Raw genomic sequence first — 14,697 nt, 5'->3', positions numbered from 1 at the left:
GATTAGAGTGGCAAGTTGCAAGGAACACTGGTCAGGCCACTGGAGAACCGACACCAAGGTAAATGTCTTACTTCTTAGTTATCTCGTCCAGGTCAGACTTGAATTTCCCAAGTTCGATCTGAAGCTTGGCCTTCTCTCTAGCAGTCTCATCCAGCACTCGTCGGGCATCGGCCAGCTCCCCCTCATACAACACTTTGAACCCAGTTACCTGCAATGGGAAGATAAAGACAAATATTGACGACTTAATAGGTCATACAAGTACTGAAATCCCAATAGACAAAACCAAACCGATCACTAAAATGGAAACAAACCAGACCAGACAGCGATATACAAATAAACATCTTCTAATACAGCAGTCCATTGATCACATTAACAAGCATTAGGTGATGCATTAGGTGATGCTAATAAAGGACATACAGGTACATGATATTTGAATAGTGCATCTCCTACTCGTTCAATTACAGTGATGACTAGACGATGTGGGGTTTGGCTATTGGCTCGCATTGAAATTTAAATCCCATCTTGCATTAAGAGCTGCAGCTGCTGTCCTCGCACAGGGAAAGTGACGTTCTCGTAGACCATGTCGGAAACTAGGCATTGATTGTATGAACAGTTTTGTAAAACTTAAGTTCTCACTGCTGGACAAGTCAAAGATGCTATAGAAAGAACTAACAAATGCAAAGGACCTCTGATGTGTGGCTTAGTGCAGGAGTCTTTTGTCTGTTTTTGCCACCACCAGACTGCACATGACCGCTTTGCCTATGTCCTGATTGCGTGATGTCAGAAGCTGACCTGCGCTTCCATTTTAGCCTGAGTCTGTTCCATAGGCCGTAGATTGAGGGCAGGTAAAAGCGCAGCTGTTGTCTCCAGTCACCTGGAAACAGGCCGCTCGTTGTCTGTGCGGAGTCCTTTCACATGACCTAATGGGGCTCCAGGTGGTCTCTCTCTCCGCATTACAAAGCGTACCCCTGCAGGTAAAAACTGATTTTTTTTTTAAAGACTGCAATCTGCATTCCTAAAATTATCTTGGCGTTGCTATGCTTCACAGAAAGTTATTCCGACGGTCAAATAGTTTAAAGGTTTTGATGCATGCCCCGTGTCCATTTCTTTGCAGTGGGGCAGGCGTAGACTCGAGAGGCTGCACCCGATGTGTCCCAAATCACTTCAGTGTCCGCTGCATGACGAGTTTTACCTGCTAAGTCTTTTCTTTATATCACAATACCGACAGCATTGCACCAATGCGACCCGTACTGCCGCCTCAAAGCACTAGCGCAAAAACATATTGCAAAACAAACCTCTCAAGGCAGCGCCTTAGGGTTTACAATATTGCTTTGTAGGATATTTTTGGACGGCACGCTTATGCCCAAGTCAGTTCAGAGAAACTTCTCCGGATAGTGAGGGAAAAGTAAAAAGGACTAGGTATACTGGAAACGCCACAATAGCAGTTTGTACTTAGAATTGTATTAATTTATGGCCTGTCAGCTAATGTTTAACCTTTCAGCGCAACATGTTTCATACCCGTTTTATCTTTTTGTTTTCTTTAAAGGCTTCTGCGGAAATGGATAAGTCAGCAGATGATGACCTGGAACCTCTTGTGAAGTATACTGTTGGAGATGTAGTGTGGGCCAAAGTTTCTGGTTACCCTTGGTGGCCGTGCATGGTTTCCATTGATCCCATTCTTGAAAGACACACCAGGCTGAAAGGTTGGTATAATGTAAAGATATTTTTGCTTTCAGCCAAGTTTATAATAATGGCAGAAGCTTAAGTGCCTTCATAAGTATTTTTTTTTCTTGGAGTTAGGTTCCATAATGTTGCTATAGAAACCAGTATTTATACAGGCAAGATTGCAATTGCATGTGCTTCTGTTGTTGAATTGTGTTTTGAAAACCCTTACGTCTCATATGATTATCAGTAATATTTGATATTTCCTCTTTTTACCAGAATAGCATGTTAAAGAGCTGATAGTACTGTAGCTGAACTGACTCCAACAATGAACCTGGTAATATCTAGCAGGTGGTAAAAAAATGTAAAATGTACAGATATTTATATAGCGCAAATCACCAACCGGTCTCTAAGCGCTTGCTTAGGGAACCCGTCCTGGTATTCCCCTGTGAGATAACCCAGCAGAGCATCCACAAGGTGAAAGCCAGGCATCCCGCCGCGAGGGGCCATTGTGGAGAATAAGCAAGCTATTGCCCAGAGTCGCAGAGTGTGAACCCATGAATCAAGTATGCACTGGAGCGAGAATTATCGAGTCCATGGACAATTTATGGTCTCAAGACCCAGCTGAGCCGGGAATTGAACCCTGGTCCCGGGCGGACCTCTGCTTCCAGGTCTGCCTACTCTAACCAGTGAGCCACACTTCTCCACCTCCTTTAGCCACCGCAAAAAGTCAACACTTTTCTCTGTTGGACCTACTTGTACATCCACATGTGAAATAACCTAATCCCAAAACATGACTTCTGGGAATTCCTTAGATCTATTAAAATCTTCTAAGGAAATTAGATCACTACAGATGAGTGTGCCCAGCTAACACCACTGATCATCCACTGAGCACTCTGGAATAGGCTAAACTTCTGGTAGACTCTTTGCCAACTTTTTAAGTTTGAGGTATAGTCCAATAGGTCCCGATTCATTGCTATTGATAGCAAGATTAGTTTTTGAGTTCATTGTAGCTACAAGGTTTTGACAGAAAATGTTTGACCACAATAGTACAATCCTCCGCTTAATATGCAATCTCACAAGGATAGGACTTTCTCCCTACAGTATTGGATGTTGTACCATGATAATCCTTGGGTACTCCATTATCTGTGCATCTCGAACACTAGAGAAAGGATGATGGATTATCTTGGCTCTTCTGCTTTGTATCTTCCTCCTTTGTTTGACAGTATTTGAAGTAAATACTGCCCATCTTGTTCACCCGTGACTAACCTTCCTCTTAACATGAGATTGAGCACATTTTCAGTGTCTGCTGACATTTACTGATCAGGAGATCTAGGATAATGACCTCTTGGTGGGATTTTATCTTTCTCTTTGTTGTTTTAACTGACTAAATCCAAGGTGCGCTAGAGGCAACCCAACTTTGTGTGTCGAGTTCTCAAGTTTATTTCTCAGCCTATAAAGTAACCCACTTTTGAGTGGGAGACAGTCTTTAAAAATGGGGAAACATGGATACCTAGTACTTGCTCGTAGGGTGATTAACGTGTTCCGACAAAACAAGGTCTTGAAATCCTGCAAAAGCAATGCTAGCTTTTAATTCACCATCTAAACAAGTACCTGGTTTTAAACTTCACTGTCCATTTCTTTCAATGGAAAATGGTGTAACCCTGTTAAGGGACTTTTTTTGTGTAATTAATTATAATCCCCCTTCTGCCATCTCCATTTCTGAAGGAAGAAATTCTACCCCTCTCCTGACTTTTGTGCTTTATGAATATATTGTTGTATGACAGAACCAAGAAGGAGGTTAAAACACTACTCTTTCCTCAACTCATCACAAGAATTTCACAGTGAAAGGGTGTGTGTGTATTTGTGTGTGTGTGATGCATTGACACCCTATTAAAGGGGACTCCGTCTTGGGATGTACTATTCCCAAATTACTACAGATAACACACAGAAGAGCATCCATTCTCCATGGGGGACACATTGGTTCCATAGTAGTCCGGAGGCGGTCAGGCAGGGAATGTGGTTGCAGCAGGCCAGTGTCTTCCGTAGATGTCAAAGGTGTAAAGCCTGTGTCTATGGAGTGAATATATTACACCACTCAGTCCAACACCTTGCAAGATCAAGGTATCCTTGAACTGTAAGACAGAATATGCAGTATATGTTTTGTCCTGCAAGTGTGGTTTGCTATACATAGGCAGTACCATTTTACAACATTTGAGAGCAGTTAAAAATAAGGGCTGGGTGTATCCAGTTGCCAGGCATATCCATGATTTCCACTACAATGACCCTGGGCACCTAACTTATTATGTGATTGATGGAGTGCCAAGGTCTGTGAGGGGGTGGCAACCGGGAGTGATCATTGAGTTCAGTTGGAGTGCAGATACATTGTCAACCATGATTTAAAATTTCCGAATGGGCTACATGTCAGAGGAATTATATTCATTTTTATAATATAGCTGACTAAGTAACCTCCCTAATTGGGCTTTATTTTCATGCTGTCCACGTCCAATGCAACAATGGATAATGAAATAGCGAGATACACTAATTGAATGAGAGAACAGTATTAAGTGTCTCAGTGACCGAAACATTGAGTATTTGATTAAGTAACATAAGGCGCATGTCGGCTCATGTCAGCTCAAGTAATTTAGTTATATTATTTAAACCCAAGAATCATGCAGGATTTAGTTTTAGCAGGACTTTGCCCATGGCAGCCTAATATGCGAGCGTGAGAGACAACAGATGTTATAGTATTGTAATATTTGATTCAGGTTCTTTTTAAAGAATTACTGTTTGTGAATTTTGCGCTTTGTTCATATGGAAGTTATCACATGGTAATATGTAGAGTGTCATAGAATCAATTGGATTGATCCTGTAAACCAGGTTGGTGTATTCTGACCGTTTAAGAAGGTCTGTAACACAGTATAATGCCAATATGGGTTTCATTATGCTTGATTAATGGCAGGGAGAGTGATTACAAGTTATAAATTTATGAATGGGTTTCAAAAACAAGGTGGAAAAAAATTATATCGCCATGCTGTGGTTAAGTTCTAATTATTTATTCATTTATTTTATGCGTTTATTTTTTTTGTTTTATATACCGCAATCTAGGCCCGAGGGCATCAGAGCGCTTTACAAGGGCTGTATATACAGCGATTAGAGGGGATATTAAGCATTAGGGTACATACAGGAAATATAGTACATTAAGGAAGCATACAGCAATACGCAATATAAAACAAGATATAATACAAATAGGAAGCATACAGTAATAATATGAAACGAGGGCAAACTATACAATGGAAATACAGGAGATGAATGTCTGTGCCGTTCTGAGGTAGTTGCAGGAGACTGAAGCATGGGCTTTGGAATTGTAGGTCAGGATGAACCAGTTAGTTCCGAGGTCGGAATATGTAGTTGGGCATGGATAACTGATTTGGGAGGGAGGGTTTAGGTATGTGTTGCGAAGAGATAATTTTAAGGTTTTTCCTGAAGTATATGAAGAATGGTTGTCACGTAGTTCTTTTGGAAGGGAGTTCCAAATACTAGAAGCATTCCCTGAGAAGGAGAGGGTGCAAAAAGTAATTGTCTTGAGATTGCTTGGAATCTAGAGAAGAGTGATCGGCCCACTTTTAGTAGTTTGTTGATGAGGTAGGTTGGTTTTCCATAGTATTTATTTAGGGTTTTGTATAGCGCAAACTTGACCCAAAGGTGTTAGAGCGTTTTACAGAGTAGCACATCAGCATTTACAGGGGTTACATGTTGAGTAAGTAGAAATACATAGTAACAATATATAAAAGAAGAATACAATAGACTGCAGGATATATAGACCATATGGTACGAAGGTAGTTAGGGTAGTGTGTTATAGCAATAGGAGGGGTTGAGGTACTGTTATTTTCCGAGGTAGTGAAGTTCAGGTTTTTTGGTGTGTGTGGGGGAGGTGCATCAAGCGAGTTGATTGATTTAGCGGGTTAGGTTTAGGTATTTGGTGAGAATTGGTGTAACGTTTGTTTCTGAAGTGAAGGAATAATTGATTGTCACACAAATCCTGTGGTAGACAGTTCCAGATTCTAGGAGCATTTCAGGAGAAGGAACGGGTGAGTGATTTTTATTTCTTAAATTTGGGCAGGTTATAGCGTCTCTATTATGCTGTAGTGTTAGAGCTTCGAAGAGGCCTCTTCTGGCCAGCTTTTGATAAGTTGTTAGCGAGATAGTTTGTTTTTTCAGTGTAGAGAGCTTTGTGGGTTATGCAGGCAGTTTTAAATATACATCTTGTCTCTATTGGTAGCCAGTTGAGTTTCTTGAGTGATGTGAACAAAGCGACTCTCCCCAGAGAGTAGTCTAGCCGATGCGTTGAGTGTAGCTTTTAAAGGGGTGAGGTGTGTTTTTGGGGAGCCAGTGATTGTTGCGTTACTGTAGTCCAGCTTTGCGAGGACTAAGGATTGCACCACAGTCTTTAGGTCTTTGAGGGGAATGAAGGCATTGATTATTTTTTTTTTTTTAAGGTGCTTCTGTGAGTAACGGGCACTTTTAGCTGAGGCATTGATATGTTCTTTAATGTTCAGGTTTTTGTTGAGTGTAATCCCTAAAGTTTTAAAAGAGTTAGAGACTGATAGTTTGCAGTTTATAGCAGTGATGTTGTCCAGACAGATATGGACAGGATAGTAATTTTCTTTTAGTTGGATGAAGAGGAGTTCGGTTTTGTTGGGGTTGAGCTTTTGGTGGTTGTTGGTCAGCCAGAATAGTACCATGGAGAGAGTGCTGTTTAGGTTTTAGGTATCTTTAGCTGATGAGATTTTGATGAAGAGTTGGGTGTTCTCTTCGTAAAGGATCAGGATCATTGCACGGGGTTCCATATAGAGGTGGAATAAGGCCGGAGATAGGATTGACCCTTTAGGAACTCCTTGTAGGAATGGCGTTGCTGTTGAGGTGGAGTTGTTTAGTTTGATTAGCTGAGAGCGTTGGTTCAGGAAGGAAGCAAACTACTGAAGGACCGTACCATTGATGCCTGCCTGCTGTGAAAGGGTGTTTAGGAGAATGTCAGTTTATGGTTTCAAAGGCTGCTGAGAGGTCCCAGAGGAATAGGAGGCAGGCCTGGTCATCATCAAGAGATCTGTGTAGGTAATCAGTGATGTTCAGTATTGCAGTCTCTGTACTGCAGCCTTTCCTATATCCAGATTGGAAGGTGTCACGTAGGTAGTAATTTGCAATGTGATGTAAGAGCATACATTTTTCAGTTGTTTTAGCTAGGAGAGGGAGGTTGGTTATAGGTCTGAAGTTGGTAAGGTCATTCTGGTCCATGTCTGGCTTTTTGATGAGGGGGTGACTTGGACGAGTTTGAGGAAGGCCTGTATGGAGCTGCTGGATAAGGAGGAATTAATGCTTTTAGTCCATGCAGGAGAGATGTCTGAGATTGTTGCCAAGCATGGCAGGGAGAGGGTCAGTGAGGTGCGATGTCCGCTTGATGCAAGCAAGTATTTTGAGGACTTCTTTTGGGATAGTGTTGAATTCAGTGCAGACTGCATCGTCATTCAGTTGCAACAGGTGTGGGTGGTGGTTTTGGACCACCGTTAGTTGGAAGTGAGACAATGGGTAGACCCTCTTTGTTAGAGGGGGGTATCTTTGGTTTGAGGTGAGGAGGTAGGCGAGTCCAGTGAGTTTGATGTTTGTTATATTTTCAGCGAAGAAAGTGGCAAACTCTTCACAGCACTTAGTAGTCAGTAATTGTATGTTTCAGGAATTAGATGGTGTGCTGTTTGATCTTGAAGAGGTCTTTAGGTCTGTTTTTAGAATGGTGAAGTCGGGCCTGAAAACATTATGATTTTCCTCTGAAGATGCGTTTTTTTGTATTTAAGGCGCTCCGCTTGGTGGATCAAGAGATGCGTCAGCGAGGGTTGTTGTCTCCAGGTTCTTTCAGCCAGTCTAAGTTGTTGTCTCCCTTCGTTAAGGTCTTTGTTAAACCAGGGTCTGAACAGGATACTTCTTGATTTAATGAGTTTCAGAGTGTCGACTGTCAAATTCAGACAATTTTGTGTTGTAATGGGAGGTGAGGTCATCAGCGGAGGTAAGGTGGGGTGGAGGTAGAATTTAGGAACTGATTAGTGCTTCTAACTCTGCCTGGGGGGTTCTAAGTGTGTTTATCACCTAGTGCTTGGGCGGATAATTTGGGAGTCGGCCTTAGGTTGGTTGACATTGAGATTGAAAAGAATTAGACGTTGGTCAGTCCGATCGGAGAGTAGAATGGAGTGGAGGGATATGGTATTATGGTTAGAAATGATTTCGTCAAGGTTAGAGACTTTACTGTGAGTTTACATATTGCAGTGTTGGGTGAGATTCGCTTCAAGGAGGGTGTAAAAGGCTTCTACTATTGGATCTTCTGCATTATTCAAGTGCCGGTTTAGGTCTCCTAGCATAATGTCTGTGCTGTCCTGTAGGGAATTTTGAGTTATTAGATCTGTTAAATCTTCAAAGAATTTAGGTTCATCACCTGCTTGGTGATAGATGACATGAAATTTGATGGAGTTGGGGCCTTTGGAGGAGAGATGAACACAGGGATATTAAAGGGTAGGATCTTTGGATGTGTGGAAGGGAGTTCGGCAAAGATAGTTTTTATGCATGATGGCTAATCCAGCACCAATATGATCCTTATGGGTGCAACAAATAATTGAGAAGCCTGATGGGATGAGTTGATCGATTATCGGGGATGAGTGGTCATTCAGCCAGGTTTCAGTCAGAAAGCAGATTCGAATTTTGTGTTGTAGCATGGTTTCAGCTATTTCCATAGCATGCTTGACTGCTGACCGACAGTTTAATAGCATGTATCCTAGTGTAGGTAATGATCTTGGACCAGACTGATTGGGATGGATGGTAGTTAGTTGGGCAGGGATCCAACTAGTGCCCCCGGATCTTGCGATAGCAAGGATGACTAGGAGCATTGTCAAATGTATTGCTCTGTATTTTGGCTTCCTGCTGCGACATTTCAGTCGTGGCGCGTGCAGGGTTGAGGTGGTAATGGGTGTAGTGGGTAGTTTGCTATAGGATGGGGGTTGGGGGGTCGAAGTGCATGCTTACGGCCAGATCTGTGTTTGCCATGGATGTTTGAAGAGGAGGCGGGTTGGAGCGAATCTTTGTGTCCTTGCATAGTGAAGCGATATGATCCAGTATAGTGTTGATTCTGAATTCTAGACTGGCTAACATGGGGGTCAGTTGGGAGGCGGTAGGGTCTGTGGCAGGGAGTGGTGTTGACTGGAGGTCGTCATAGGCTTGGGTGGGGGCCAAGGTAGTATTCAGCCTGCTGTGGTTAGAGGACTAAGACAATTCGGTGCAGGAGAAGTGGCCTGTGCTGTAGGGGATAGTAGTTCTTGCAGTTTTATAACTTCAGAGCGTCTAGGGATGGGCGAGGAAGTAGTGGAGGTGGAGACAGTACACGGGGGCTTGGGAGCAGAAAGGTTTACTAGGAGAGGAAGGTGTGTGGTTGAGTTCTCAGGGGGAGGGAGGAGGAGGAGGAGGAGGGGTGGTGGTGATGGAAGCAGAGAACAGGCAATTTGCACTTAAAATGGATCGGTTCTGTTCAGAGGCTTGGATTAGGATGTTTCTGTAAATGGTTATGGACAGTTCTCCACTAAAATTCTGGGAGGGGGACATAGTGAGTGTGGATCCATAAGGGAAGTTGGTTGTGTTGTTGACATAGAGGTGCTGTAGTAAGGTCTCTCCATTTGATGAGTTTCTTGGCGAAGAATATGGTCTATTTTAAGGCATCCACATGTTGGACTGTAGAGGTCTGTTATTAGTGTCTCAGGGAGGTCTTTGTGGATTTTGTGCTTGTAGTTTTTTGCAGCATGTTTGGAGAGATGTTGCAGAAATTTTGTTCAATATGATTTGGGGCTGTGTCTTTCTGTGACATTGTTGTGGCGGGGCGCCATAGTCGTGAGTGATGTGGGAGTTAGGAGGCCATTGCCTGCTAGGGGGAAGCCAATACTGAGGGGTAGACCTACAGGAGGGTGGTGAAGCGAAACTGGTCTTGCGTCCGCTTATAGTGTAGTCAAAAATGGGGCATATCAACAATTGATGAGCATGCCAGACAGTGCATTAAATTCACAGAATAAGATTCCGAGGCACTTTACACAGCTGATCGTGAGATTAGTAGTCAGACTTTTTCGAGGGTTGGGAGAAGCGCCACTAAACTAAAAGCAACCTATGAGCAGAACCAACAGGCACGTACAGGGACATAGCATGAAAAGCCAGCATAATACTGAGAAAGCGAGACTCCCGAAAGTGAACCAAGATATTTGGGATTGATGATACTTGTGGATTATGCACAGCGGGAACAGCCGCTGCAGCAGGGGCTCAACATATTGACATTTGTAATGCATGATGAATGAAACTTTTTTTAGAAACTTTATTTTCACACATGGTGATTAGGGTGTAGCCAAACCTAGATTTGTGACCATATTTAATGAATAATGAATTCTTGTTTAATAATGCAGCATTGAATGAGATTGGCAAATTTAAATTTATTTCTGAAGTTTTTCTAATTTTTATTTCTGTTACAATGTTTTACTCTTATCCATTCCAAGTACAAATTCCATTATTTACAATCATTGCTATGGACACAGGAAAGTAATGTTGTTCTTTTGAGATTGAAAATGTGAGAGTGAAAAGACTAAAGGTCGCAGGCTTTTGTTGTTGTAATTAACACGTGGACAGTATATGGTGGCATTCATGATGGCACCTGGGTGACCGAAATGTGTAATGGCGGATTCTTCAGGCTGAATAAAGATCTAATGGTGCCTGTGCCTGGTCCTTCGTGGATTATCGTACAACGGGCTGTAGGGGGAAAAAAAAAATATATATATATATATATATATATATATATATATATATATTACATATATTACATATATTACATATATTACATATATTACATATATTACATATATTACCTACTGGCGGTCGCCAGTAGGTAGTTATAGTTAGGACCACGTTTCCATAGGAAAACCTCAACATTCTATTTTGAATAACTTTGGCGCCGGTCGACGAATCCTCGCGAATTTCTCAAAATAGGTGGGGCGCTACGCTCCGCTCCTACCCTGAAAGTCTCGGGGGGATTCGTCAAGCGGGGGCTGAGATAAAAGGGGGGTCCCAAAACGCGTTTTTCCCATGCATTTTTCCATAGGACCTTTAGAACGAGCTACAGCCCGAACGGCTGAACAGAATTACTAGAAATTTGGCAGAGAGGTAGTCCCTAGGTCAAGGAAGTGCCTTTTGTAGGTTTGGTGTAAATCTGTTCAGTAGATTCTGAGAAAATAGCCTTTAAATCAATATATATATCTGAGCCCGCTTACGGTACGCTTACCGTACGCTTACGGTAAGCGTACGGTGGCGTGCGCGAGCGCGATTCTGATTGGCTCTTAGATCTTAGTAAACATTCGAATCGGCAGAAACCAGGAAGCGGCGTCCGCCATTTTGTCTACCGCACTGAGTGTTATGTATCAAACATGATGGCCAAAAACATGTTACGGGGATGTTTTGACAACTCCCTCTCACATAGTCATGTTGAGGGAGTCCCCAAACATCCCCCAAGAGCAAAAACGGCATTATTTTTTTTTCGGCAATTTCGCGGGGTACGCTTACCGTACGCTTACCGTAAGCGTACGGTAAAAAAATAAAAATAAAAAAAACACTATCCACACTTTCTCCACCCCTTGTGCAAATGGTGGCCGAAGGCCACCATTTGTGCATGGCTTATCAGAGCACAGAAAATTTTCCCAAAAAATTTCAACAGATTACCTATCACAAGGAAGCGCATAATATGTCCTCCATGTGCGCACGGTGCGCGAAGCGCATCGTGCGTACATGGCCCATCTAGCGTAACGTGGGCACGGCACTAACTGCGTAAAGTGGGTGCGCGGTGCGCGAAGCGCACCGCGTGCTCACTGTGCGCGCACGGTGCGCGAAGCGCACCGTGCGCGCACGGAACGAACTGCGTTAAGTGGGCGCGCACGCCACGAATGGCGTAAAGTCACTTAGCATTTAAAAAACCGTACAAATTCACTGAAAAAACCATAGGTTTCACACACGTTATAGTTAGGAATTAGCATTTAAAAAACCTTGCAAATTCACTGAAAAAACCATAGGTTTCACACATGTTATAGTTAGCGGAAATTTTACTGATAAAAAACCAATGAAATTGCCCCGTTATAGTTAGTGCTGGCAACTATAACTCACGCGACCGCAATCTTCTGCTGATGACATATGTGTCTTTATGAAAAAAAAATATTTGTAATATATGTATAGCTAAAAATGTATGGAAGAAGACATGGGCAAATAAGTGTCTAAATACAGTATTAGCATCAGCAGAGGATTGCGGTCGCGTGAGTTATAGTTGCCAGCACTAACTATAACGGGGCAATTTCATTGGTTTTTTATCAGTAAAATTTCCGCTAACTATAACATGTGTGAAACCTATGGTTTTTTCAGTGAATATATATATATATATATATATATATATATATATATATATTTATATTTATATTTTCACCGCCCGATGTCCAATATCACAAACAGCATTGTTTCGACCATCACACGCTCAGATTGTTGAACATTTGCATTCTATCGTAGGGGATTTCCATGTATGGTCATAAACACTGAAATAGTCCCACCCACGTGCGGGTACACCGGAGGATGTCTTTTAGATATATCTTCTTATGTGGGTTATTTTTGGCCTTTCTTCAGGAAGGCCTGCAAATGCACTTGAGAGAGACGCACACAATCATGCAGCCTGAATACATAGGCTACACTGCTCACATCTTCATCCTGAAGTAAAAAAAGGGTGTCACACAGAAGAATCCCCTTCACAAAATTCCTTTTTTCATGATAGAGATGAGAGAGAGGACAGAAATGCCTCATAGGCTGCCATTATGTCTTAAAAATAGACGCTGTGCCTTAAAGAATCCAGAGACAACCAGTATCCCATCATGCACAGCTCATGGAAGTTACTTTAGTTCTTTTTTCCCGCTCCTGCTAACAGGACCCTGGAGCCTTGAGCTCAGCCAATTTTTTTTTTTTTCTCTCCAAAATTAACTTCTGAATTTACCAAAGCTACTTTATTCAACGCATTTGACCTTTCCTTACCTTTTTTCTGTCATGAAGCCCACGGCAGACTACGTTATCGGTGTCCACGCAGCCAACATTACTGCCTCTTCCTCACCACAAAGACCTAGATCTAGGTCTCGCACACTACATCGGTCTCACAGACAAAGATTCTCGTCTACTCACTCACATTGTTGGCTTCACAAAGGAAGGTCTCATTCGAGACATACCAGGGACACCTCCTTTTCCAGCACAATGAGATGCACTCCAACACTCTCGGACTACCTTCCTCCACGTATTTCACCAGTGGATGACATACCGACCTTTCAAGAGGTTCTGGTGCGAGGTGCTTCCAGGCTAAATATTCTAGTGTCCACTCCGACACCGACTACTTCTGTAATATTTGCGACTCTACAGCAAAAACAGGCTTCATGCCCCTTGTTACCTCTTGTTGGGTGGTCTCGGCGCCAGCTATCGAACTTTTTCTGACACCTTCTTCAGTCAAGTCTTTTCCAGCCAGGTTGCAAAAGAAATACCATCCTCCAGAGCAGGACCCTTCTTTGCAGCTCTGGATTCTGTCATTGTGGTGGCGGCATAAAAGCAACATGCGACAGCTCCAGCCTCTACAGTGCCACCGGACAAAGAGAGCTGTGAAAATACTCTTTTGGGAGGAAGGTTTACAACACAGCAGTGACTATCATGAGAGCAGCTAGTTCCACAGCCTTGCTAGGCACATATGACTGGGCATTGTGGGAATTGCTGCAACAGTTTGTGGACTACCTCCCAGGAGACAAACGAGGACTTTATTGAGATCTTTACAGAAGGTGTTATGGTCTCGGATCAGGTCATAAGCGCAGCAGCAGGCACATCTCTTCTTGCTGCACACGAGGATTGCCACATGGCTGTGCCGGACTTCTCTTAAACCTGAATCACAGCAGCGCATCCTGAATCTCCCGTTTTCAGGGACAATTCTTTTTGGCACTCATGCGTCCAGAAATGGAGACGCTAAAAGCTGTTGTCTTAGAAAGACTGAAGGAATAGCGTAAATCTTTTAGACCTTTTCAATGCGGTTATCCTACACAGAGGGTTCAATCCCCTCGGTGGTATCCAGGCCGCCAGTCAGGTACACAGCAACAGTACCTATGCTCCTATCCGCCTTGTCAGAAACAGCAGGCCAGAGGAAGATCAGGACAGCAACCTGCTTTAGGAGGCAAATTACCAGCTGGGTCAAAACCTTGAGTCCTTTCTTTCCCCCTCTTCCGTTACCCGCTCCGGCAGAGTGGAGCATCCAACATTATCTGGCAGAGTGGCAAAAAATCATGCAAGACAATTAGGTGCTGAATATTTTTCTCAATGGATATTCTCTCAGATTCATCCGCCCTCCACCGTCGATACCTCCGAAACAATCCATGTTCGAGCTGCACCATTTACAGTCGGAGGCCAACCTCTCTTACAGAAACAGGCGGTGGAACCTGTAGCTCATATACAATAAGGCACAGGGCTATACTCCAGATTCTTTTTTGTCAAGAAGAAAGACAAAAATGAGCTCAGGCCCATTCTCGACCTAAGGACGGCCAAAACGTGGATACGAAGAGAAAGGTTCTGGATGCTGGCATTGCTCAAAATTTACGGTCCGTTACACCAAGGGGATTGCCTATGGGCCATCAAAATCCAAGACGCATACTTTTACATACTCATCATCAGAAAGCTTTGCACATTCTTGAGGTTCTCAGTGGGGCACATCCACTATCAGTACCATGTACTTCCATTAGGCCTGAAGTCCGTACCCAGGGCTGTCTCAAAGTGCATGGCGGTAGCCGCTGCCCATCTAAGTAAATGCAAAGTGTTAGTCTATTCCTATCTAGATGATTGGCTAATTAAAGCAGCCACGTCTCAGGAGGCTCAAGTTATCTTCAATTGGACCTCCGATCTTCTCCTCCTGTTGGGCCT

At 43.1% G+C, this 14,697-nt stretch overlaps 1 protein-coding gene across 1 annotated transcript in view; it reads left to right on the top strand.

Moving 5' to 3' along the window:
• NSD2 (nuclear receptor binding SET domain protein 2) overlaps positions 1-14,697 on the top strand; it is an 881,013-nt gene that overhangs the window by 87,481 nt on the left and 778,835 nt on the right. The window contains exon 3 of the mRNA XM_085642559.1: positions 1,547-1,703. Coding sequence (XP_085498685.1) covers positions 1,547-1,703 — 157 coding nt within the window. The remainder of the gene's footprint in view (positions 1-1,546; positions 1,704-14,697) is intronic.

The sequence above is a fragment of the Triturus cristatus genome, chromosome 2_2, assembly GCF_964204655.1.
Source record: "Triturus cristatus chromosome 2_2, aTriCri1.1, whole genome shotgun sequence".
In the NCBI taxonomy this organism is placed as follows: Eukaryota; Metazoa; Chordata; class Amphibia; order Caudata; family Salamandridae; genus Triturus; species Triturus cristatus.
This window is presented reverse-complemented; position numbering and strand designations above follow the sequence as displayed.